Consider the following 27,955-nt stretch of genomic DNA (forward strand, 5'->3'; position numbering starts at 1 on the left):
CAGGGTGCTCATTTGTAACCTTAATAAAAAGAAAACTGATATATTTATCTGTGACTTTAAACTTACTGGTTGTCAAGTGCAGAGTAAAGTGCACCTTTATGTGGTGATTTGTCCTGTCTCTTCTTTCAGGTGGATGATGCCTGATACCATAAATGTGCCTCCACAACTTTCTTAATAGGAACAAGAGCAAGGAGGTGATGTTGAACTTGTTCAAAATGCTTGTTAGACCTCAGCTGGAGTATTGTGTACATTAAAGAGCATCATACTAGGAAAGACATGAAATATTGGAGAGAGTGCCGAACCGGTTTACAAGAATGGTTCAAGGCATGGGAGTTTCATAAGGATAGGTTGAAGAAGTTGGGACTGTTCACTTTGGAGAGAAGAAGGCTTAAAGAAAATGTGACAGAAATTTTCAAGACAAGGAGGTTAGATAGACAGGGAGGAACTATTCCTACTCATAACATGATCAAGAACCAGATGGCACAGATTTTAAGCAAGAAAGCAAATATGGGTTGAGAAAAAGTACTTTTTCACCCATTAAGCAGTTAGGGTTTGGAATGCCTGGAAATGTGTTGGGGGCAAATTCAAATGAAGAGGAAATTGGATGTTTATTTGGAAAGAAATAGGATGCAAGGTTACAGAAAAAAAAGACAAGAGATCAGCACTGAGTAATGATGTTCATTTGAAGGTCTGGTGCAGACATAAGAACCCAGATGGCCTCCTTCTGCTCCCAAACACATTGTGGTCCTGTGATAACAAAACTCTGCTTTCATTCCATTTGGAGTGTGGGGCTGATTTCTTCAATAGACTATCACTTGATTATTCCCGTATCTCACCTTCTCTAGGTTTTTCCAGGGAGGAGGAACTGATTGTCAGGAGGAATTCACAAATTTATAACTTCATTTGGAGCCAGTCATATGTTCAGAAGCTGAGCCTCATCAGCATGTGAGGGTGTACTAGATTTCTGTAGGAAGTGAGGGACATTGCTCTAAAGGTGGGAGCTGGGATATGGCTATCAGGTTAAGGATGTTGGCTGAAGCTCCTGTAACCAGCTTTTTAACATAATTCATCATCAGTGTCCATGGCAAGAAGCCAAATGGACCTTCTAAGTTCATAAGAGAAAGTAGCAGAATAAGGCCATTCGGCCCATTAAGTCTGCTCCGCCATTCGATCATGGGCAGATATGCTCTTCACCTCATTTTTCTGCCTTCTCTCTCCATAACCCTTCTATTCTTCCATTAAGAACCTGTGACTTTATATAGTCCACTCTTTACAACCATTGGATGTTGCAAAGATGTTACTGCCAATGAATGTAGTGTGAATGTAGCATTGTGATATGAATAGCCTATTTTTAATAATGTTATTTGAAAGGTGATTATAGGCCAGGACTGGGGCAAACATCCTTCTTCTGAATAATGGTACTGTCCACTCAAGAGAGCAGACTTCCAATCTCATCCAAGAGGAGAATATTTTTCCCTTGTTTTTTGATGAATTGTGGGCATTGCCAGCATGTGATGCCCATCCCTAATTGCCCTTGATCTGAATGAAGCATTTTAAGAGGGCAGTTCATTGTGTGAGTCTGGAGTCACATAGAGTCATAGAGATATACAGCATGGAAACAGACGCTTCGGTCCAACTCATCCGTGCTGACCAGATATTCTAACCTAATCTAGTCCCATTTACCAGCACTTGGCTCAAATCCCTCTAAACCCTTCCTATTCATATACCCATCCATTGCCTTTTAAATGTTGTAATTGTACCAGCTTCCACTACTTCCTCTGGCAGTTCATTCTGTACACACACCACCTTCTGTGTAAAAAAATTGTCCCTTAGGTCTTATGCCCTCTAGTTATGGACTCCCTTTCCCCAGAGAAAAAGGACTTGTCTGTTTACCCTATCAATGCCCTTCATGATTCTATAAATCTCTATAAGGTCACACCTCAGCCTCTGACACTCCAGGGAAAACAGCCCCAGCCTGTTCAGCCACTCCCAATAGCTCAAATGCTCCAACCCTGGCAAGATCCTGATAAATCTTTTCTGAGCCCTTTCAAGTTTCACAACATCCTTCCGATGAGAAGGAGACTAGAATTGCATGTGATATTCCAAAAGCGGCCGAACTAATGTCCTGTACAACTATAACATGACCTCCTATACTCAATGCACTGACCGATAAAACAAAAGCATACCAAATGCCTTCTTCACTATCCTATCTACCTGCGACTCTACTGTCAAAGAAATATGAACCTGCACTCCGAGGTCTCTTTGTTCAGCAACATTCGCCAGGGCTTACCGTTAAGTGTATAAGTCCTGCTCTGATTTGTTTTTCCAAAATGCAGCACCTCGCATTTATCTAATTTGAACTCCATCTGCCACTCCCCAGCCCATTAGCTCATCTGATCAAGATTCTGTTGAACTCTGGAGTAACCTTCTTCACTGTCCACTGCACCTACAATTTTGGTGTCATCTGCAAACTTACTAACTATACCTCCTATGTTCACATGTAGGCCAAACCAGGTAAGGACAGCAGATTTCCTTCACTAAAGAACATTAGTGAACCACATGGGTTTTTACAACAATCAATGCTCACCTTATCATCAGTGGGACTAACTTTTAATCCCAGACTTATTTATTTCAGTCAAATCCACCAGCTGTATGGACAGAACCTGTGTCCCCAGAGTATTCATTGTGCCTCTCCATTACTAACCCAGCAATACTGTCACTTTGTCACTGCCTTCCCTAATGAATGGGGAACAAGAAACACCCATGTACCCCACCCCCTCAAACCAACAAGATTTCCAATCATATCCCTCCACAACTTTACATCCCAGGACCACAGAGTAAGTCCCCTCTCCCTCTCCTCATGAATCCTGATTCTGAATATATTCTGGGCTGAAAAATGTGTTGCTGGAAAAGCACAGCAGGTCAGGCAGCATCCAAGGAGCAGGAGAATCAACGTTTTGGGCATAAGCCCTTCTTCAGGAATTGTAGAGGGAAGAAGAGAGCTTCTTCAAGGAAGGCATCCTTGCAAGAGGATTCGCAGTAGGTTAAATTCAACTCGGAAAAAGTGAGGATGGCAGATGCTGGAGACGAGAACTGAAAAATGTGTTGCTGGAAAAGTGCAGCAGGTCAGGCAGCATCCATTCTGAATATCTTCTGCAAGGCCCTGTGGAATCTCTACCTTACTGTGGGATCACAACCTGTTCTTTGGGTAGAACACAAACAGGAGGAAGTAATTTGATGTTTTTGACCTGTGCTTTCATTTAATTTGATCTTGGGGCTCCTCTGCCTTGTAACTCTGTTTATCTGCTGTGGTTCCATTCTTTTGAAATAGCTTTTCAGAGGCTGGTATCCTGTCACCAAGTCACCCTTTATTGATACATCAATAGTATTTGCTACTGATCCGGCTTCGTCAGAGACACCTCTCAGAGTGAACAGAACCTCTGACGCTCCTATTCTGATCTGTCAGCAAGAGCTCCCTGTTTGGACCAGGTTAATAGGCCCAGCTAGGGAACTCATATAGAGTGAGGGAGATCACAGTGAGTCAGACAGAATTCATAGAGAGAGAGCAAGCTAACATTTTGAGTCAAAATGCCTCTTCATCAGAAATGATCACTTCACTCGAAAGGTTAGCTAGCTGTCTCTCCATGGATGCTGTCTGACCCCGCTGTGATTTCCAGCATTTATCATTTTCAGTAGAGATTCCAGCACCTGCAGTAATTTGTTCCTTCATATTCTATAAGGCCCACCTGGCTAACCTTGTAACGTCATTATACCCTTAAGTGACAAAGTGTAGAAAACGAGTAACTAAATAAACCATTGCACCCTGAAATAATTGGAATAAACGTACAACCCTGTATTGAGGGTGCTGCATTGTTTTTGTAATAAAGACTGAAAGTTCTGGAGAAACTCAGCAGGTCTGCATCTGTGGGCAGAGAAACAGAGTTAACGTTTCAAGTCAAATATGACTCTCATTTAAAACGCTTTATATAAAGTTGTTAAGAATGTTGTTCCTCCTCACTTCTGCCTTCCTTTGTTCCTGAAAGATGTTGGTTTATGCTAGAATATTATCCTACAGCAACTAGTCCTTCAGTAACTCAATTAATCATCATAGATGTAGGCCATTCAGCCCAATGTGCTTGTGTCATGTCTTTGAAGTAGTACCATTAGTCTCACCCTGTGTTTTTCCCCACAAAGCTCTGCAATTTAAAAAAAAAACTTCTTTTCAAGTATATATCCAAGTCCCTGTTGAAAGTTATTGTTAAATCTGCTTCTACTGGTATGAAACGTTAGCTTGCTCTCTCTCCATGAATGCTGTCTGACTCACTGTGATCTTCTTCACTGTATATGAGTTCCCAATTAACCTTATCCAAACAGGGAGCCCTGGCTGACGGATAAGAACAGGAGTGTCAGAAGTTCTGTTTACTCTGAGAGGTGACTCTGAGGAAGCCATCCAGTGTCAAATACTATGCATGAGTCAATAAAGGGTGGTAAAGGCTAGTACAATTAAAATATTTGAAAGGCGTCTTGATTGGTATATGAATAGGAAAGTCTTAGAAGGATATGGGCTAAAAACTGACAAATGGGACGAGATTAATTTAAGATATCTGGTTGGCATGGACAGGTTGGATTGAAGAGTCAGTTTCCATGCTGTACAACTCTATGACTCTATTGCCCCATCTTAAAAAACTCACTGTATTGAAACAATTCCCCAAATCTCTGCTTTGGTATTTTTGATCATTCCCTTAAATCCGTGTCCTCTGGCTACTAACCCTCCTGTCTGTGCAAACAGCATTCAATCCAGCATCACAGATCCTTGCTAAATGGCCTCCTCATGCTTCATAAAAATACTGTGAATCTGTGAGAACAGTGCATGATTATTCACAATAGCTAGGAAGTATACAATTCATCGTCAGATTTACTCAACAATTTACAAAGTCCCATATTTCATGTGGTCCTTTGGCGGCTGTGCCTTTAACTGCTTAGGCCCTATGCTCTGGAATCCCCTTTCTAAGATTGTCTATCCCTCTGTCCTGCTTTAAGAAGTTCCATGTTATTGGCCAAGCTTTTAGACACCTATCCTAATGTGTTGTACATGGTTTTATGTCAAATTTAGTCTGAGTACTGGGGACATTTTTACTAAATTAAGAGTGCTACATAAATGCATGAAGTTGCTGTTGTTGAAGACTTTCAGAGTCTGTTTCCAGCACCAGGTGTTGATGTTTTTTGATGTTTTCATTCTTCAGGTGAAGACCTATTATTCGTTTTCAAATGAACCAGTCATAATCCAGAACATCAAGAGGGGCCTCACCAGCCTGTTCCAAGTACAGCTCACAACGACCAGTCAGACTGAGGTAACCCTGTCTTTATGAAACAATTCTATATGTTTTAGGATTGTGATGGGTTCACAATTTCATGATTCATTATTTGGAGATGTTGGTGTTGGATTTGGGTGTACAAAAGTCACACAACACCAGGTTATAGTCCAACAGGTTTACTTGGAAGCATTAGCTTTCGGAGCACTGCTCGTTCATCAAACACCTGATGAAGGAACGGCACTCCAAAAGCTAGTGCTTCCAATTAAACCTGTTGGTGTTGTGTGATTTTTAACTTCATAATTCATTGCAATTTACTATTCAGACTTGCTCCTGTACTCACTTCATTTAATCTCATTAAGCGCTGTCTCGTGTTGGGTTTTTCTATTAAAAATCAGAAAATCAGCATTAACACTTTCCAATACTGACGCTCAGTCACAGCAGTGTGTACTATCTACAAGACACACTGCAGAAATTCACCAAGGTTCCTTAGACAGCACTTTCCAAACCCAATAACACTTCCATCTGGAAGGATAAGGGCAGTAGGTAAGTGGGAACACATTCCCTGCAAGTTCCTGTCCAAGCCACTCACCATCCTGACTTGGAAATGTATCACTGTTCCGTCAGTGTCACTGGATGAAAATTCTGGAATTCCCTCCCTAAGGGAATTGTGAGTGTACTTTCTACTTGTTGCCTTCCGGAGGCTATTGGGGATGGGCAATAAATGGCTGATCTAGCCAGTGATGCCCACAGCCCATGAATGAATATAATGCAACAGCAATAATCTTTACCATGTCTGCAACTACTGATTGTGTGAGGTAACAAGGCAACTGAAACAACTCACAGGCGATGGGTAGAAGGGGTGATCAACTCCTGCGTAGTGATATCTGACAAAGCTGGGAATTGTCCAAAGACAAACCTGCTAGTTCTCTATTTGTTGGTGAGAAGGCAGAGGATTGTAAGGATGGATACGTTGGGTGACCAGTGGAGAAAGTGATTAGGGTGGAGAGGAATGAGATGGTTGCAGATGATGAAGCCTCAACAAGTTCTCCAACTGGACTTAACAACCTAATGTGAAGGCCAAGTATTTTATTTCCTCTACTTTTAATTATCTTATTTGATATCTCTAGTCTTTCTTTTCCCTCTTATTTTTCAATGCATTCTTGTTCCGCATCCCCCTCTTTTTCTCCCTTATTTCTCCTTTCAGTTTGTCTCATGTTGTTGTCTGTTAACTCCATCTTTACCAGGTTGACGTCTCTGGGAAGTGCAAGGTGAATTACCAAGCCCATGACAACAAGGTGACCAAAGTGAAATTATTGAACAGCTGCAAAAGAGTTCAGAAAGGATTCACCAGTCACAGCAAGGTCAGTATCGAGAGGATATCCAGCACCTCGATCCCCATAGTGATCAACAGATCATTGGTATATGCAGGTTTGTCTATGAATAGAGAAGCTATGAAGTATTATATGGAGTTGCATCAAATTTACAGTGTAGAAACAGGCCATTCAGACCATCTGCTCCATGCAGTGTTGCTGCTCCAGACAGGCCTACTCACATTTTACTTCATTAGCTATCTTCCTTTTCCTATCTCCCTCTTGTACCTAGCCAGCTTCTCCATGAACGTTTCAGTATTGCTCACCACAAACAGTCCCTTGCTAATGACAACTACATTCTCGCTACTGTCAAGTTTTTACCATTGAATTTATTACTGACTGTTAGGAGAGGTGATGGCTTAGTGTTATTATTGCTAGACTGTTAATCCAGAGACTTCAGGTAATGTTCTGGAGACTCAAGTTCCAATTGCACCATGATGAAATTTGAATTCAATATATTTTTTAAAAAACTGAAATTAAGAGTCTAATGAAAATCTTAACTGGTCTGGCCTATGTGCCACATAGCAATAAGGTTAACTTGTAGCTACCCTCTGGGCAACTAAGGATGGGTAATAGGTGGCCAGGCTGTTGATGCTTCATCATATGAACAAACTTAAAAAAAAACTTCATTTATAAGCTTTGGTTTTGGTAATCCCCACAAGTGGAAACTTCTTCTGTACATCAATCCTATTGAACCCCTTTATCATTTTAGTGTCCTCTATTTGGCTACCTCTTCTCCTCCTGTTTTTAGTGAAAAGGTTTTCAGTGTGTTCAGTCTTATCTGACAGCTGACACATTAGCAGTCTGCTACATACCGCAACACGAGGGCCTTGGTACATGCTCCAGCTGAGGCTTATCCACAAAACTCCCACTTATTAAAAGATAAAAGAAAGAATCCAGGCTTGTTGGGAGATTTCATTGGAGTGTTCAAATGATGTGGTTCTTTCGGTGGAGTAGTTATAAAGAAACAGTGCAGGACAGCCAGTAACCAAAGAACATAAATTCCAGGTCATTGGTGGGATGAGCAAATCTGTTTTTGAAATCAGCTAGATACTGGGATCTATGATATGCTGCTGGAAAGGGAGGTGAAAGTAGATTCAATAGGGACTTTCCAAGGGAGTTGGAGATGTGCTTGAAAAGGAAGGTTTTGTAAGACTAAAGGTAAAGAGCAGGAGATTGTAGCCAATTAGCTAGCCCTATCTGAGAACCAACAATGGGCGGAAAGGCTTACTTCAGTCCTCGGTCATTCCGTGATTCTTTGAAATAGTGAAAGAGTAGCATGAGGGCAGCTGGAAAAACAAAAAATCAAATGGTTAAAAAGTTAGCATATGGAAAAAGAATCCAAGCTTGGGACTGATTGAGTTTACATGCACACAGGATGTATGGCACAGAAATGGCCTTTAGTCCATCAATTCTGTGCTGAACTTGCTAGAGTTTTTTTTACAGCACCTAAAGAGGCCCTTTGTGCCTGCACTAATCATCTATCATCTCACTATTCTAAACGTCTTGTCTAATAAAGGCAAGTATCCCATATACCTTCTTAGTCACTTAGACTGGAGAAGCTGAGATTAGTTAGATCTTACATTTCATATAACATCTGGTTAATTTTATAAGAAACAACAAGAGCTTCCTCGTCATCATTATGTGTATATGCATGAATGTGTACATAGTGTATATTGCTTACTGCACTGGATCATGTTGAGATGAGCTTAATGCTGAAAAGGGAGATGGCTGACATGGTTTACATTGATTGGCAACTCAGAAATAAGGGGAAATTTGCATGAAGTGGGACAAATAAGGCAGGAGCTAATGAAGGGGTGAGCATGAAAGAAGGAAATTACACTTCCTTTATTTTGAAATAAATTAATTCCTATATATGATTTAATAATGTATCATACGCAACTTTGATTAATGGCAAAGGAAATGATTCCTGCTTCTTGTTTGCTACTGGTATTAAATTGGATGAAAAACAACTTATTTTCACTTTTAATTATTTTCAACCAACCAGTTCTGACACATCTCCAGGTCAGGTAGGTCTTGAACTTGGGCCTTTGAGTGCAGAGGTAGGAGCATTGCTACTGCATCACAAGAGTCCTGGAAATTGCATTTTTTGTCCAGCTGTGATAAGCCCTTAGTTTTAGTTAAGGGTTGTGACTTTGAGGGATCAATATCAGTCACCTAGTTACAATGAGAGCCATTGACTGTAATGTGAAAAGCTGTATACAGGGTGAAAGAGTGAAAGGATATTGTACCATTATGTATCTTAATACTGACTTGAATTTTTTAGGTATTAGGAGTCAATACAACATCAACATCAGCTAGCATTTATCTACTGGAGAAGAATCTCATTCGTTCAGTACTGTCTGAGGAACATATCCTGGTTTCACTCAATCTACGGCGAGAACTGGCAGCCAAAGTTTTATCAAAGTGAGTTCAAAATGTTGATACTTGGACAAAGGGGAGACTTGCATTTATGCAGCGCCTTTCTCAAACCTAGGGTATGCCAAAGAACTTTACAGCCAATTAAATAATTATTGAAGGTGATGTCATGGTTGCAATGTGAAAAATGTACAGTAGTTAAACATGTACCAGAATTCACTGATAGGGTTTTATCATTACAACACTGGAACTTGAGAAAGGCTGACAAGATTAATTATTTCAATATTAGACAAGATTAATTATTTCAATATTATTGCTTGTAGTCAATAAATGGAAATGCCATTTCTAAACCCTGTCTTTTTACATTGAAATGAAGAAAAACATGAAAAGCAGCATGGTGGATATCTGCAGGAAACTGAATTGAGTGTGGAAGACACCTAACATGAAAACTCTTTCCTTCACTTTTAGACAGAGGTTGGAATTTCAGTTGACAAAGACTGGACCTAAACAAATCCAGGCAGAACAAATTAGCAGTGTTGTTAATTCTGTGAATCCTGAATATGTGTCCATCCCCTTGACCTCGGCAGCAGTCAAAGTAACATGCAAACGTTGCCCTTCAGTAAGTAGTCAAAACTTTAAAATGTTATTTTGGTCATGTTCGAGATTTAATTTTGCATGTTGAGTTAGACCTGAGGAAAAGTTTTCCATAGTTTGCAGCCAGCATAATTAAAAAAAGCATTTTCAATTCATAGAATCATATAATCCCCACGGTGTGGAAGCAGGCCATTCAGCCTATTGAGTTTACACTGCCCCTCCAAACAGCATCCCAACCAGACCCACCCCACCCTATCCCTGTGACCCTGCCTTTCCCATGGCTAACCCCCCTAGCCTGGACACTGTGGGCCATTTAGCCATGAGCAGAATTTTAATTGGCAGTTCCTTCATTATAGGATACTCTTTCAGTGGATGGGTGCAGGAGAAGTAAGATGTTTCTTTTCAGAACAGCTTTGGAGCCCTGCCTTAGCCACATTGGCTGTCCTGTATTCAGGCCATCAGTTCTCAGTCAGTCAACTGGGGACAGCTTGCAACTGTCCTGTCTTTCTCTCTCTCACCATTCTCTGTCTCTCAGTGCTGCTCTCATGAATTAGAAGGTCTTGTTATCATTTTAGATGATGGACTGCCATTATGGACAGGATAACCTGTGCCTTATAAGGATTAATTTTGTATTTCTCTCTCTCTTGTTGGTAGCTTATTGAATATTGGAAGACCATACGGGAGGAACTAGAGCCTAAGAATCTCGCAAAAGCCTCTGCCACCAGGAGTTTCCTATTGCTGGTTCAAGCTTTGAGAAAAGCCAAGAAGGAAGATATCCTGAAAGTCCTGAGAAGTGAGAAGGACAGCACGCTGTGAGTCACACTCTCACTCGCTGCTCTAAGCCAATTTAGGATTTTGAGGATGGACTTGCTGAGTCAGTTTGCCAAGGCCACACAAGGCAGGAAGGAGGCAGATGATAAAGATCATCATAACAGACAAGAAAGTAGTGGAGAAACGTTATCTTTCTTGAAAATCAGTGAGATTCTTTGATTAAAATAGAAATTGCTGGAGAAACTCAGCAGGTCTGGCAGCATCTCTGGAGAGAAAGCAGAGTTAATTTTTCAAGTCCAGTGACCCTTGCAGGACTCTGCAGCTTTCAGGACTCAATATTAAATGCAATAATTTTAGCGCCTGAGCATCTTCTTTCATGTCCTTCATCTACCCTTACACCCCCAGGCCTCTAATGATATGGGCTGCCTTTAACACAGCCAAACCCATTTTCATCTACACATGGTTCCCATTATCACCTAGCTAGCTTCTCTTCTTCCTGTTCTGAAGAAGACTCATACTGGACTGGAAAGAACTCTGTTTTCTCTCTCCATGGATGCTGCCAGACATGCTGAGTATCTCCAGCAATTTCTGTTTTTGTCTGTTTTCCAACAGCTGCAATTCTTTGTTTAATTTTAAACTGATTACAAAGGCGTAAATGAAGGGTTTTTGCCCGAAACGTCGATTTCGCTGCTCGTCGGATGCTGCCTGAACTGCTGTGCTCTTCCAGCACCACTGATCCAGAATCTGGTTTCCAGAATCTGCAGTCATTGTTTTTACCTCAAACATAATTACAGGTAGTAACTGAATCGTTCTCTTCATCTCTTTCATATGCCACCACCCCACCCCCCCCAACTCCCCACCTCCCCATTCCAACAATAATCCCTAGGATTGAAGTCAAATGGTCTAAATGAAAAAGTTGTAACAGCAGATTGCCACTATTCAGCACAAAAATTGGGAGTAAACCCATTCACAGGACAAGAGGTGCTTTGAATCAAAGTTTAGCATCCTTTAGTTTATGGACTAAGGGGACTGTTACCCATCAGTTAATTATCTTAAAATAAGATACACCAGTGAAAATAGTAAGTGAAACTGGTTGAACTTGCCTTGCGTATATTAACACGGAATACACAGTTTGAACTAGTGCCATCGTTTCTAAGTTTTAGTTGTGATATTTACCCAGATGTCCACTGCTGGCACCATGTGGTATTTGCCACCTTGACCAGCATACGGTAGTTTATGCAACTCGGGCAACAAGTTGATGATTGGTTAGTGAGGTGATGAATTGATTTGTCTGTGTTGAATAGTTCAATATTTCTTAAGTTTGAGCTGGATAGTTCCTTAATACAGAGTAACATCTCTGTGACCGTGGACAGGGTAGAAGTGATTACTAAATGTAAAGTTGGAACTTTGGAACTTGATGTTCTCTCCTCAGGTCTGTGATCAATTGCACTTATCCAGTTACTATTCAATCTTTCTGTCCCAGTCCACAGCTAGTTGATGCTGTGACTTCAGCTCAGACCTCAGCTTCATTGGCAGCGATGCTGGAGTTCTTAGATTTTGGAAATGACAGTAGCACCATCTTACAGGAAAGGTTTCTGTATGCTTGTGGCTTTGCTTCTCACCCCACTGAGGAATTACTGAAAGCGTTAACGGTGAGTATTTCAGTCTGAGAAATGAGAAATTGCAACACTGACATGATTTTTAAAAATTGTACTTTTTTTAGTTCTGTCCTCTTCCTGTCCTAATGCATTGACTCTTATTGGGATGAATTCCTGAGAATAGTAGCACTGTGCATTACCCTTATGGTCATTCTGCACCGGTAGAGTAGGGCTAGCATTATGTGAGGATCTTTATTGCTGCCAATGATATTGTTAAAGAATACAAAGCGATGCCTGTGAATTTTTGGATGAGCAGTAGATTCAGTAAGCTTGAGAAACAAGCCCCAGAATATCAGAAGGCCAGCAAAGAGTGAAAGAGATATAAAAAAACAACTTGAGTCCTATCACTGAGGTACAGCCACACATGATTCTCTTTACATTAGGAAGTATTCAGGGATTGGGAGCTCTGGCTCTGAGTCATTAAGGATGATTGTCATCAAATGTCCAAACATGAAGACTTTACCCATGGGTGGGGATGCCAACTACTCACGCCCAGCCTGCTCCAAGGGGGTGAATGACCAAACACTGACTTGGGAAAGGGAGAGCTTTAACCCTCACTTTCCAATTTACAGACTCGATAAGATTAACACATGCTATTTGGAGATATGCAGATACAGGGCAGCCACTGGGTCTCCATCAAAGAGATATCAAAGGGTATGAAGGGGAGAAAGCCAAGTGGGCAAGTCTTTCAGTCATTCATGGACAGGAGAGTCACTGGTTGGATTGGCATTTATTGCCAATTCCTGGTTGTTTGTCCCATGAGAAGGTATTGTGGAGCCACCTTCCTGAATAGCTGCAGTCCTTGTGGTGTGGGTATACCCATGTTACTATTAGGGAAGGAATTAACGATATATCATTTCCAGATTTCCAGAATATTGAAGAAATATATTTTTCGAAGAAAGTTCTAAGGCTGTGAGATGCTCAGGGTAATTCCAAGCATGGTGGTGGGGGAGGGGGGGCGGGGGTCATTGTGAGTACTAATGTTTGTCAGTCTGAGGGCCTTCTATGGTGTTCACCCATGTTTCTCACAAAATAAAACTTGGATCAATAAACAACACTCACTAAACAACTACAGGAAGTGAAACTTGAAACTGACCGTACTGATTGAAATGGTCTTGCATACATTAATACGGAACTCACAGATTGGACCAGTGACATTGTTTCCAAGTTTTACTTGTGGTAGATGACCACTGTTGGCATCTTGTGTTATTTGCCATCTTTACCAGATTATAGTTGTTTGAGATTTTGCCCCCGCTTTGGTTTTGTTTTCTCTCGGGTCTATCCAGTGGTTATTGGTAGAGGATACAGCAATGTAGAGTGCCTACAGAAGAGGCACTGTTCTCAGATAACAAGATGTTTTGTTGCTTGATAGCAGTAAGTACAGCTACATTTGGTCCTGCAGAATTTCTAGAACCGTAAGCAGCTGGTACAGATACATCTGCTCCCTCTGAAAGTGAGAATAGAGCCCTTGATTCCACCCTTAGACTGTGTGTGATTTCAGTAGAATAGGTGGAGCCAATGTGGCATGAACATTAACCCTTTAAGAACCATGACCTTATACACCATTACTGGTAGGAGACTTGGTCTTATAAGTTTTGTTCCATGATAACAATCTGAACCATGCTAATGTGCTACTAATTGTTACATATTTGCTTCCACCCAGTCTTTATTTTATGATAACTATCTCTGCTTTTCACACCAAGAGGTTTTCTTGTCCCTGGTCTGTCACAGGCTAAACTTAATGGAAAAATCAAGAGCAATGATATCCGAGAAACAGTTGTGATTATCATCGGGGCACTCATCAGGAAGTTCTGCCAGAAAGGACAGTGTGAACTGCCGGTGAGTACAGGTACAACTAGTTAGTCTGCCGCCTTTCGTTTACATAGAATTCTATTCAACCTACAGCACAGAAAGAGGCCATTCAGCCCAACTCCTCAGTGCCAGCATTTACACTTCAAATGAACCTTCTCCCACTCCTCTTCAATAATTTCATATCACCATATCTTTCTATTCCTTTCTCCGTCCTTCCTGTGGAGTTTTCCTGTAAACATATTTGTACGAATCAGTGACCATGCCTTATAGGAGTGAGTTGGAAATTTCCAAAAACACCCCCTATCCCCCCACCTCCACCTCACCACCACCAACCAACCCATCACCCCCCAGACCATCCCCCAACAAGGAGGTTTCTTCTGGTTTTATTAGGACCACCCCACCTCCATGGAGCTGGCAACTTCCAGACTTTGGGATAAACTCCCCACATTGAGGTCTTCAGATATCCTCATTGACTGCTTGCTGCTGTATCTATTTTCCAATCTACCATGGGAAACCATCCCCATGGCAGGAATATGGTAACGAAATGTCCCAGTGCGGCTCCTGGTTATTGTCTAGTCTGGTCTGGCAAGGATGCCTGAGACAAATGGAAGTAGGGAACAGCTGATGGTGAGATGTTATTTGATAACAGGATGAGTATTTGATTATGTGTAAACACATCTACAAAAATCCGTAAATATGTACAGGACGAAGTAATCGGCATTGTTGGGGTGAAGTCTGACCAGGAACATAAAACCATAAGAAATAGGAGTGGAAGCAGGCCATTCAGTCCCTCGAGCTGCTCCACTGTTCAATAGATCGTGGCTGATCTGACATTCCTCACATCAACATTCTGCATTTTCCATGTAACCCTTGCTTCCCCAACTGATCAAGAATCTATCTCTTTCAGCCTCAGCATATACTGTACTCTGTCTAATCAACACTTTTAGTATTTGAAATAACTCCACAAAGGCTGGTAAACCAAGTCACCCTTTATTTACATTTGCACAGTAAATGTCAATGACCCAGTTAGCACAGAGCCAGCTTCTAGAGTGAACAGATCTCTTGACACTCCTGTTTATATCTGTCAGCCAAGAATCCTTGATCAAACCAGGTTAACAGCTCTAAGCGGGGAACTCCTATTCTATGAGGTCCACCTGGCTGACATTGTTCCCATCACCGCAGTATTGAACACTGCCCTCTATTCACTGGTATCTTCACCTTAGCCTGCCTTATCAAGGCCATGTACATTCTGTCCTCTCTCAAGTCGAATCCGTGAAAACATTCTGTAATTTTAGAAACCTCAATAGTCTCCAACTTTGTGTTTTCTAGATAAATTAGTCGATGCCTTTCCTGATAGTTTTACCTCTCGGTCCTAGAATTGGGAATGCTACATTGATGGTAATGTGGTATATACATTGGGGATCAGGTAGGAGCTGGATTGAGCAATTGGCAGGAAATCACTGGACAAGAAACCCATTTCTCTGTAGCCCACCTGAAAGAGGGTGAATTTGAATCCCATCTTTGAATGCCACTCAAATGTAGCCATTCCCCTCCAGCTTTCTTTGCTGGGATGTTCAAGCTGCAAAATGAAAGAAATTACATTTATAGATCGTCTTTCACTACCTTAGGGGAACATTTCAAAGAGCTTTAAAGCCAATGAGATATCTTTGAGGTCCAGTATTTGTTCTAAAATAGGAAACACAGCAGCCAATTTGCACACAGCAAGATCCCACAAACAGAACAATGGTAAATAACTATATAATCCATCTAAGAATTTAACTGAATAAATTATTATTGGCCAGGACATCAGGGAGAACACCCCTATTCTGCTTCAAAGGAATGCTACAGAATCTTTTAGATTCACCTAAACCGGCAGGTAGGGCCTCAGTGTAATCCCTCATCCAAAACGTGACCCCTTTGACAGTGCAACACTTCCTTATTCCAGCCATTCATAGTCTAAAAAACAAATGTCCAGCAGCAATAAGGTCATTGACTTGGGCTTTAAATAATGTACCTTTTTATGATAAGGTTGGGCATTTTAAAGTCTGTTGACAAGGCTGCCATTCAGTATTTGACCTTAGGCAAAGGTAAAGTTGCTGTCATCTCAGAGGATCACTCTAACATTAGAGAGACACCAGCAGTGGTGATTTTACCTGAGGGTCAGCATGCCTCAGGTGAGGGGAGAGGTTGTGAAGGAGATATCTTCATGGTAACCTCAGCCAGTGTGGGAATTGAACCCACGCTGTTGGTGTCACTAGCCATCTAGAGAACTGAGATAATCACCTCCCAAATACTTTAACCCTATCTGCTATATCAAGAACAACTTACATTTATAGTGTTTCACATGAGTGTTGGCAGGTACAACATGACACACAAACCCAATAAGGAGCAAAGATTATAAGATTTAAATATTATCTTAAAGGTGGGGGTTAGGTAGGGAGGTCGACAGGTTTAGGGAGGGGATTCCAGAGGTTTTGGACCCAGATAGCTGAAGGCACAGCTGCCACTGGTGGAGAAACGGCACAAGGAGCATTACTTGGATTTTTTTTTAACATTCCTGTGACCAGTATTATTCCTTTCTCTTTCAGGCTGTGATCAAAGCGAAAGAAATGATCCTTAATGGTGCAGAATCAGCAAAAAAGGAATCTGATATTGAGATGTACATCTTATCTTTGAAGAATTCTCTTCTCCCTGATGCTATTCCTATTTTACTGAAGCACGCAGAGTCTGGAACTGGACCCATCAGTAATATCGCTCTCTCGACTATCCAGAAATATGATCGAGTATACATCACAGAGGAGGTGAAATGTCATGTCATTATTATGGACTCATCGAATCATACTGTCCAGAAGGAGACTATTCAGTATCTGTACCTGTTCCGTGAAAGAGCTACCCAATTGGTCCCACTCTCCCACCCAGTCACAGCACTAAACATTACTTTATAAAAGCTTTTGATGAGAATCTGATTCCAATACAGCTAAGGTTCCTATCAACAAATCTGTATGCAAACCTGCTTGGGCACAACCTGCTCATTATACTTGTCGCAAAAGAACAGCAGATAAATGTAATCTGCCTTAGCAAGTTGAAATGTTGATCTCACTCTCTGTCCACATTCTCTGCAGCCATAACATTGTATTCCTCACCCTATTCTTTTCCCCTGATGCACTTTGACTGGGGTGATCTACCTGTACTGCACGCAAAACAAAGCTTTTCACTGTACCTGAGTACATGTGACAATAAATCAAATCAAATCAAATGGACAAATTGCAAAATAGAAAATTGCAAAAATGTGAATGTTTCCACACATGGCAATGTAATAATGAGAAGATAATTTGCAATACCAAGAGAAAATGCTGGAAGTACTCAGCAGGTCCAGCAGCATCTGTGGAGAGATAAACAGAGTTAACATTTCAGATCGATGGTTTTTCATCAGAACTGGTAAACACTAGCAATATAAGAGATTTTAGGTGAGGGTGGAGATACAGAAAGACAGGGATGGAAAGAAAGAACAGAAGGAAAGATCTACAATAGGGTGTAAGGCAGTGTTTGGGGTCCCTATAACATAGGAGGAGAGAATATAAAAGTGAAGGTGTTCGCTCTTCTGTGTTTGCACAGGAAGGAAATGAGGGAAGGGAAGGAGATGCCAGAAGACTGAAACAGGATGCTGAAGGGGGAACACTGTTTTCAGAATTTGTTTTTAATTATTCATTCATTGAATGTTGGCATCACTGGTTGGACAATCCCTAATTATCCCTTGGTACAGTTAAGAGTCAATCATATTGTTGTGTGTCTGGAGTCACATGTAGGTCAGACTGGGTAAGGAACGCAGTTTTTCTTCACTAGAGGGGTTTTTATAATAATGGCTATATGTTTATTAGGCATTTTGTATTCCAGATTTCAAATTTCACTCTATACTATAGTGGGATTTGAACCAAAATTGCCTGAACATTAGCCCAGGGCTCTGGATTGCTTATATAGTGACATTACTACTTCAGCCCATGGATGCAGGTGGGAGGGGAAAGGAGACGATAGTTTAGTGGTGGCATCCAAAGTCCCTCCCAAACACTTTGCAATGTTGATTCACCAATACTTCTTTCAGTTTCATTGTCACTGTTCATGACCTGGCCACCTCTACAGGTCGGGAGTTAGCATGGTTCAGTCTGCCAGCTTATCCCCAAACTTCAGCTACACATTCTTCCATCCTTTGCCCACTCTGGTCTCTCTGATCTTGACCTCCTGCTCTGTTCCAATGAAACTCACAGAAACTTGAGAAACAGCTCCTCAGCTTCCCATCCTCCAGATTCAACACAGAGTTCCATCAAGACAGAGTAACAATATTTCCTTCATTGAGACAGGAGTGCTGTTGGTAATGATGTCATTCGCACCTTCTCTCGGCTCAGGTTTTGCACTTTACTGGTCCCATCACCATCTTCTCTTGCCTCGCAATGTCACCCCTTTTGCTTTCCTCCTGCCTTCCATCCTATTATAAACCCTCCTTTTTGTTCTTCTCCTCCCTTTCGTTCTCTGTCCCCACGCTTGATTAAAACCTATTCTGTCTCTGATGTTTCCAGTTCTGAAGAAGGATCATAGACCTGAACATTAACTATCCTCCTCTCACCGCAGATGCTGTCAGACCCACTTGCTGTTTTTATTACAAATTTCCAGACATCTCCAGTAAATTTTGCTTTTGTGCCAGATAATTCTTTTTGGGGATGTTGATTGACTGATAAATTTGTGACCAGTACACCAGATATTGCTCCCCTGACCTTGTGGCACAGTGGCAGTGTCCTGACCTCTGAGCCAGGAGGTCTGTGTGCAAGTCCTATCTGCTCCAGAACTGTGTAATACCATCTCTGACCAGGTTGATTAGAAGGTATCTAGAGTGAAGTTGGCCCAGTGTCTATTCTCCAGTCGATAGCTTGTCACATTGCCTCACTGATTAACTTTGAACAGATGCATTGCATGGAGTATCCACGTTCCTGGAACTCAAATCCTCTGGTTTGTGTCTGACCAGGTGAGGAAGACAATGAACAGGATCTATCATCAGAACCGAAGGACACATGAGAAAACTGTGCGGACATCCGCTGCTGGCATTATCTTTAACAACAACCCGTCATACATGGAGGTTAAAAATATTCTGCTCTCCATTGGAGAGTTACCAACTGAAATGAGCAAATACCTGCTCTCGAAGATTCAGGATATTCTGCGATTTAAACTTCCTGGCAGGTAACTAGGACCTTTGCTGTCATGTGTACATTGTGTTCTATTATAAAACAGATGTAAGGGAATTGCCAGTGTAATTCTAAGGGTAGACGAGTAGAAATATCAGATGCAGCAGGTTGTTGTTATTTAGAGTCTGTCACCTGAAAACAGATTCAATTTCCAAAGGGCTCAAACAGATTAGTGTTTACAAAGGAATAGAAATGCAGGTTTACAGGGAAAGAGCGGGGAATTAGATAAAGCTTTCAAAGTGCTAATATGTTCAAGATGGCCCGAGTGGATTCCTTCTGTGTTCTAATTTCTGTTACTAGAATTACTATTCCGTAGCAGTCGTTTGTACCATGTAAAAGATGCACTGCCAAAATTCACTCAGGCTTCTTAGACAGCACCTTCCAAATCCATGATCACTTCCATCTGAAAGGAAAAGGGCAGCAGATACATGGGAACATCACCCCCTGTACGTTCCCCTCTAAGACACTCACTATCTGACTTGGAAATATCATACATACATAGAATGCCTGCAGTGCAGAAGCAGACCATTTGGCCCATTGAATCCACATTGACTCTCCAAACAGCATCCCACCCACACTCATCCACTCCCCTGTCCCTACAACCCTGCATTTCCCATGGCTAATCACCTAGCCTGCACATCCCTGGACACTTTTGGCAATTTAGTATGGCTAATCCACCTAACCTGCACATCTTTGGACTGTGGGACAAAACTCCACGCAGAGAGTCGTCTAAGGGTGAAATCGAACCAGGGTCCTTGGCGCTGAGCAACCACATCATTTCAGCAAAAATATCACTGTTATATACCACAGTTCCTTCAGTGTCTCCAGGACAAAATCCTAGAATTCTCTCCCTTAGGGCATATATGGTTGACCATCGTCTGATTAACTGCAGCAGTTCAAAAGGTCAGCTCACCACCACATTCTCAAGGGTAACTAAGGATGAGAAATAAATGCTGGCCCAGCCAGTGACACCCACATCTCACGAGTAAATAAAGGTCCCCAAAACTTGGCAACCAATCAACAATCTGTGTTCATATGGTATAACAAATCCTTCCCTCTTACATTGGTATTTCTTGTGAATTGATGGTATAGTCATAGAGTCATACAGATATACAGCACGGAAACAGACCCTTCGGTTCAAATCATCCATGCCAACCAGATATCCCAACCCAATCTAGTCCCTCCTGCCAGCACCCGGCCCATATCCCTCCAAACCCTTCCTATTCATAAACCCATCCAATTGCCTCTTAAACGTTTCAATTGTACCAGCCTCCACCACTTCATCTGGCAGCTCATTCCATACACACCATCCTCTGTGTGAAAAAGTTGCCCTTTAGGTCTCTTTTATATCTTTTTCCTCTCACCCTAAATCTATGTCCCCTAATTCTGGATTCCTCCAGCCCAGGGAAGAGACTTTGTCAATTTATCCTATCCATGTCCCTCATGATTTTATAAACCTCTATAAGGTCACCCCTAAGCCTCCAACACTCCAGGGAAAACAGCCCCAGCCTATTCAACCTCTAACTATAGCTCAGATCCTCCAACCCTAGCAACATCCTTGTAAATCTTCTCTGAATCCTTTCAAGTTTCACAACATCCTCTGGTAGGAAGGAGAGCAGAATTGCACACAATATTCCAACAATGGCCGAACCTATGTCCTGTACAGCTGCAACATGACCTCCCAACTCCTCTACTCAATACTCTGACCAATAAAGGAAAGCATACTAGCTGCCTTCTTCACTATCCTATCTACCTGCGACTCCACTTTCAAGGAGCTATGAACCTGCACTCCAAAGTCTCTTTGTTCAGCAACACTCCCTAGGACCTTACCATTAAGTATAGAAGTCCTGCTAAGATTTGCTTTCCCAAAATGCAACACCTAACTAAATTAAACTCCATCTGCCACTTCTGAGCCCATTGGCCCATCTGATCAAAATTCCATTGTATGCTGAGGTAACCCTCTTCGCTGTCCATTACACCTCCAATTTTGGTGTCAACTGCAAAAGTACTAACTATACCTCTTTTGCTCACACCCAAATTAGATTACTTACAGTGTGGAAACAGGCCCTTCGGCCCAACAAGCCCACACTAACCCGCTGAAGCACAATGCGCCCAGTCCCCTACATTTACCCCTTCACCTAACACCATGGGCAATTAGCATGGCCAATTCACCTAATCTGCACATTTTTGGACTGTGGGAGGAAACTGGAGCACCCGGAGGAAACCCACGCAGACACGGGGAGAATGTGCAAACTCCACACATCAATTACCCTCCCCCCACCTTGTCTCAGTCGAATCCCTCGAACTCAGCACCGCCTTCCTAACCTGCAATCTTCTTCCTGACCTCTCCGCCCCCACCCCACTCCAGCCTCACCTTGACCTCCTTCCACCTATCACATCTCCATCGCCCCTCCCCCAAGTCCCTCCTCCCTACCTTTTATCTTAGCCTGCTGGACACACTTTCCTCATTCCTGATGAAGGGCTTATCCCCGAAACATCGAATTTCCTGCTCCTTGGATGCTGCCTGACCTGCTGCGCTTTTCCAGCAACACATTTTCAGCTCTGATCTCCAGCATCTGCAGACCTCACTTTCTCCTATTCCTAATCAGTCCTTGCCTTTCCAAATACATGTACATCCTGTCCCTCAGGATTCCCTCCAACAACTTGCCCACCACCAATATCAGGCTCACCGGTCTATAGTTCCCTGGCTTGTCCTTACCACCCTTGTTAAACAGTGGCACTACGTTAGCCAACCTCCAGTCTTCCAGCACCTCATCTGTGACAATCAATGATACAAATGTTTCAGCAAGGGGCCCAGCAATCACTTCCCTAGCTTTCCAAAGAGGTACACCTGATCAGGTCCTGGGGATTTATCCACTTTTATGTGTTTCAAGACATCCAGCTCTTCCTCCTCTGTAATATAGACATTTTTCAAGATATCGCCATCTATTTCCCTTCACTATATATCTTCCATGTCATTTTCTACAGTAAACACTGATGCAAAATACTCATTTAATATCTCCCCATCTCCTGCAGTTCCACACAAAGGTCACCTTGCTGATCTTTGAGGGGCCCTATTCTCTCCCTAGTTACCCTCTCATCCTTAATATATTTGTAAAAACCCTTTGGATTCTCCTTAACTCTATTTGCCAAAGCTATCTCATGTCCCATTTTTGCCCTTCTGATTTCCTTCTTGAATACACTCCTATTGCCTTTATACTCTTCTAAGGATTCATTCGATTTATCTTGCCTATATCTGACATATGCTTCATTCTTTTTCATAACTAAACCCTCAATTTCTTTAGTCATCCAGCATTCCCTACACCTATCAGCCTTTCCATTTCTGAAAGCTTGCCATTTTCTAGCTGTCCCCTTACCTGTGAATCAGCTTTTGAAAGTTCTTGCCTAATACTGTCAAAATTAGCCTTCCTCCAATTTAGAACTTCAACTTTTAGATCTGGTCTATCCTTTTCCATCACTATTTTAATATAATAGAATTACGGTCACTGGCCCCAAAGTTCTCCCCCACTGACACCTCAGTCACCTGCCCTGCCTTATTTCTCAAGAGTAAGTCAGGTTTTGCACCTTCTCTAGTAGGTACATCCACATATTGAATCAGAAAATTTTCTTGTGCACACTTAACAAATTCCTTTCCATCTAAAACTTTAACACAATGGCAGTCCCAGTCTATGTTGGGAAAGTTAAAATCCCCTACTGTAACCACCCAAGTATTCTTACAGATAACTGAGATCTCTTTACAATTTTGTTTCTCAATTTCCCTATGACTATTATGGGGTCTATAATACAATCCCAATAAGGTGATCATCCCTTTCTTATTTCTCAGTTCCACCCAAATAATTTCCCTGGATGTATTTCTGGGAATATTCTCCCTCAGTACAGCTGTAATGCTATCCCTTATCAAAAACGCCACACGCCCCTCCTCTCTTGCCTCCCTTTCTGTCCTTCCTGTAGCATTTGTATCCTGGAACATTAAGCTGCAAGTCCTGTCCATCCCTGAGCCACGTTTCAGTAATTGCTATGATATCCCAGTCCCATGTTGCTAACCAGGCCCCGAGTTCATCTGCCTTCCCTGTTAGGCCTCTTGCATTGAAATAAATGCAGTTTAATTTATCATGCGCAGGATGAAAATCTTTAACAAAATATGTCTTTTCTCAGCAATATTTTTAACTAACAAAATGAAAATTTAAATAATGATTTACCACTTTTGACAGCTGTAAGAAACTAACACGCCAGGATGCCCTTATTGAAATATACAAGATTCTGTCGGGTCGATGTGGAAAGGTTGGTTCCCCGTGTGGGAGACTCTAGGACCAGACAGCATCATCTCAGGACAAGGGGTTGGACATTTAAGATAGAGATGAGGAGGAGTTACTTCTCTTGGAGGGGAGTGAATCTTGGAATTCTTTACCACCAAGGGATGTAGAAGTTGGGTCATTAAGTATATTCAAGGCTGAGATAAATTTTTAATCAAGGTTGTGGGGAAAAGGCAAGAAAGTAGAGTTGAGGATTATCAGATCGGCCAAGGTCTGAATGGTAGAGTAGATTCGACAGGCTGAATGGCCTACTTTGATTTCTACATCTCATTGTCTTATGATCTATAAGTAAATTTGTTGTATATTGAAACATATTATCGCAGACCTCAACTGGCAATTGATCACAGTGCTATGTTCCTAACCATGTCTATTTTATCCCTCAGTGAAATGATATGGAAGGTTCTAAAAGATACTGCCGTCCACAACTATGACCGTTTCTCCAAGATTGGCTCCTCATCAGCCTACTCAGGATACATGAAACGTATGACAACAACAGCAACATTCATATAGCACCTTTCAAAGTAATACAATGTTGGCAGGAATGTTAGAAAAAGCTTTGCGTGCTGTTTTATTCTAATTATCTCAGGGGAGATATTACTGCCATAGAGGGTGTGCAACAAAGGTTCCCAGGGTGTTGGGAACGCCACATGCAGACAGATTGGGCAAACTGGTTCTGTATTCTCTACAATTTCAAAGAACGTGGGGTGATCTCATTAAAATCCACAAAATACTGAAAGGGATAGACAAAGTGGACATTGGCAAATTATTTCTCCAGGTTGGATTGTCTAGAACCAAGAGCCACAATTCAAAGATAGGGAGTGATGGTGTGATTTAGGTCTGAACTGAGAAGAAACAATTTTACTCTGAGGATAATGAAACTCTGGAATTCTCCCACTGAGGGACTTGGAGGATCAATCTCTGAGTCTGTTAAACGTGGCAATTCATACCTTTCTGATTATCAGTTGTGCAAAAGATTCTGGAGATGGGGTGAGTAAAAGGCATTGAAGCATTCAATCAGCCATGATTGCACTGGATAGCAGGACAGGCTCAGTGGGCTGAATGGCTATTTCTGTTGGATTTAGAATGGAATTAGAATCCCAACAATGGGGAAGCAGGCCATTTGGCCCATCAAGTCCTCACTGATCCTCAGAAGAGCATCCCACCCTGACCCACTCCCATACCCTATAACTCTGAATTTCTCATGGCTAATCCGCCTAGCCTGCACATCCCTGGACACTAGGGCCAATTCACCTAACCCGTTCTTTATGTTCATTCGAATCATTGTTTCCTATTGGATCTATGTATTTGGGTGTTTGTGTGTATGGGAGAAGGGTTGTCATGGGAGTGTGGGAGGAGAGGTGGGGGGGTGCAGTGTGAATGCAGAAAGGCAGAAGAAATCCTGGTGGTAGATGCTTCCTGCTGAGTGGGTCATGTCTCCACCAAGCTCATTCAGGGCGAATTACCGGGGCAATCTTCCTGTTTTTCAGAGGGGACTGACTCATCGTCTACCTATAGTCTGGACATTCTATACTCGGGATCCGGCATCCTAAGAAAAAGCAACATGAACATCTTTATTTTCAGCCAGGAGACAGAGCTGCAAGCTACCCAGGTATGTTTTAACTCAAAATCATCATTCTTTTACAACAAAGGCTTTCATTGGTTAAATCATTTTCTCATTGGAACAAGCAAAGTTTTGTCCAAAAAAACATTTGGACTCATTTAAATACCTATTCCTAGCATAAAGACAGAAAATGCTGGAAAGCCGATCAAACAGGGTGAAAATCAGGGTTAACGGATCAGATTTTAACCTATCAAAATGTGCCCTCTTCACAGAATTAAAATCAAGGTTCAAAGAGCTTCAAGAACCAGACTTTTTGTCAGAAGTAGTTCTGGCAGAGGTGAGAGTTGCTACAGAAATGGGCATCGATTTTACATCACTGAATCTGGCTCTTTGGCCCAACTGGCCCTTGTCAGTGTTTGTACTCCTCATGAGCCTCCTCCCAACTGACTTCACCTCACTCCATTGCCCCAACCTTTTGTTTATTGCTTCCCCTTGTGTTTCTCTAACTTTCCTATAAAGCCATCAATACCATTTGCCTCAAACTGTGGCAGCTAGGATAGTATAAGGGTTAATCTTTAACTGTGAAAGATGCTAATGAGCTACAGTCTACACCATCGCAGGAAATGACACAATGTCATTTGAATTTGCCCTCTCTTGCTGTCTCTTGGCACGCCTAAGTCACAGTAATATGTTTCTTAATTTAATTTAATGTTTCATTACCTGAGCAGACTCTAAATATCCTGCAGCAGCACAGCCAGATCAATGTTAGAGTGAGTTCCCCATTGTTGCCACTCTCTGGATGTAGGGGTTTCTCCTGAATTTCTGACTGGATTTAATATTGACCATCTTGTTGTAAGACCTGATGTTTTTGATCTCCCCATAATTAGAAACATCTTCTCTACACTGATCCTATTGAATTCCTTCATAGTTTTACAGACCTCCATCAGGTCTCTCTACAAGAGACCATGGTGTAGTGGTAATGTCACTGGGTTGTAATCCAGATTCTCACACTCCCATGCAGGTTAATGTTCTGCAGTCATAGGTTCAAACCTTACTATGGCAGATGATTAAAATTTGAACTCAATTAAAAATAAAATCTGGAATTTTAAAAAAGGCCTAATGATGACCAGGAGGCCATTGTTGATTGTCTTAAAACTCCATCTGGTTCAATAATGCTCTTCAGGGAAGGAAATCTGCTGTCCTTATCTGGTCTGGGACTTCATATGACCCACAATGGGGTTAACTCTTAACTGCTCTCTGAGCAATAAGTGTTGCGCTGGCCAATGATACCCACACCCCAGGAATGAATGAAATGTCAACCCACAGACTTTGTTTTATGTAAATAAGAGACACCAGCCTGTTCTATTAGTTATGATGATGATAACCTCTCTGGCTGTGATCAACCCCGATATTCTTTGAAATAAAGTCATGGGATCTTTCACGTTCACCTGTGAGGTTTAATGTCTGACCTACAGGGCTATACCTCTGTCAGTGCTTCAGTACTGCCCTGGGAATGTCAGCCTGGATAAAGGCGGGTTGCTGGTGTCTCTGCAGGAGGGATACTTGAGGTGTCATGCTATTTTTATTTCCTGCAGGTTGTGATTGAAGCCCAGGGTTTAGAATCTCTTATAGCTGCAAAGGCCGATGAGGGCGAGGGGGACCTTGAGTCACTGGCTGGAATGTCTGCAGTACTGTTTGATGTCCAGCTTAAACCAGTTACCTTCTTCCGAGGCTACAGTGACTTAATGGCCAAGATGTTCACAGCGACGGGAGAGCCAATGAATGTGGTCAAAGGCCTTATTCTGCTTGTTGATCATGCACAGGTACCTGCTCATCTCCATCAACCTTCACTTCTGGGTTTTTAAATAGCCATTGAGTTTAACAGTTTAGAGCTTTGATTTTTATGTGTTGGTTACTTGACCTTAATTAGAATGTTCTTTTTAATTGATATTGCTCGAATGTAGAATTTTAATTTAGATTCCTTTGTTAATCCTGTGTATGATTTGCAAAAATATTAGTGGTTTAATAAAGGCATATGTGTTATTATCATTTGTGATTTGGAATTTAAAATAGAAGAAAATAGATTTTGGTCAGTTTGGTGAAGGATTTTCTTTTAAAAGGTCAGAAAGTAATTTAGAACAGTGGCCTAAGTATCTCAGTTCCAAGCAGACACATGATTTCAGTTAATTCCATGGCCACAAGCCTGTGCTGTTAATGGATGAAATGTTTATACTGCTGGGTTTATGACAAGCAGACCAGGGCAATCAATTGCAATAAATAAACATATGATCTACCAAGCCAGGTTTCACTCTGGGATCTACCTTGTCCAGTCTTACCATCAGCTGAAATCATAGCAATGGGATATGACCAGCATTTGTTGCTCATCCCTAATTGCCTTTATGAAGGTGGTGAGCTATCTTCTTGAACCACTGCATCTTGTGTAAATACTCCTATAGTTTAGGGTGTAGGTTTGCTCGCTGAGCTGTAGGTTTGATATCCAGACGTTTCATTACCTGGCTAGGTAACATCATCAGTAGCGATCTCCAAGTGAAGCGAAGCTGTTGACTCCTGCTTTCTATTTATATGTTTGTCCTGAATGGGGTTCCTGGAACTACACGGAGAAAGCCAATGCACTACTCGCAGACACCAACAGGTGGCGGTAGACCCGACCCCACAACTAGGTGACAAAATTACATATCTCTGAAGAAAATTACACAATTCTGGACAATTAAACAAGATGGAATTCCAGAAAATGAAACCAGACTGGATCAACACCCCACGATTCTACGGACTACCAAAAATCCATAAACCAGGAGACCCCCTCAGACCCATAGTCTCACTACCCGGAACACCAACTTACAGACTGGCCAAAGAACTACACACAAGACTGAAAAACCTAGTAGAAGAGTCACAGCACTCCATCCACTCCA

The 27,955-nt window shown here is 41.8% G+C and overlaps 1 protein-coding gene across 1 annotated transcript in view; it reads left to right on the plus strand.

Moving 5' to 3' along the window:
* The window catches only part of mttp (microsomal triglyceride transfer protein), a 113,473-nt gene that overhangs the window by 77,398 nt on the left and 8,120 nt on the right, over positions 1 to 27,955 (plus strand). The window contains exons 6-17 of the mRNA XM_060851464.1: positions 5,244 to 5,351; positions 6,560 to 6,676; positions 8,973 to 9,112; positions 9,533 to 9,683; positions 10,313 to 10,470; positions 11,913 to 12,081; positions 13,819 to 13,926; positions 16,488 to 16,700; positions 18,914 to 19,125; positions 23,848 to 23,945; positions 24,952 to 25,073; positions 26,621 to 26,848. Coding sequence (XP_060707447.1) covers positions 5,244 to 5,351; positions 6,560 to 6,676; positions 8,973 to 9,112; positions 9,533 to 9,683; positions 10,313 to 10,470; positions 11,913 to 12,081; positions 13,819 to 13,926; positions 16,488 to 16,700; positions 18,914 to 19,125; positions 23,848 to 23,945; positions 24,952 to 25,073; positions 26,621 to 26,848 — 1,824 coding nt within the window. The remainder of the gene's footprint in view (positions 1 to 5,243; positions 5,352 to 6,559; positions 6,677 to 8,972; positions 9,113 to 9,532; positions 9,684 to 10,312; positions 10,471 to 11,912; positions 12,082 to 13,818; positions 13,927 to 16,487; positions 16,701 to 18,913; positions 19,126 to 23,847; positions 23,946 to 24,951; positions 25,074 to 26,620; positions 26,849 to 27,955) is intronic.

Source organism: Hemiscyllium ocellatum, chromosome 36 (assembly GCF_020745735.1).
Source record: "Hemiscyllium ocellatum isolate sHemOce1 chromosome 36, sHemOce1.pat.X.cur, whole genome shotgun sequence".
In the NCBI taxonomy this organism is placed as follows: domain Eukaryota; kingdom Metazoa; phylum Chordata; class Chondrichthyes; order Orectolobiformes; family Hemiscylliidae; genus Hemiscyllium; species Hemiscyllium ocellatum.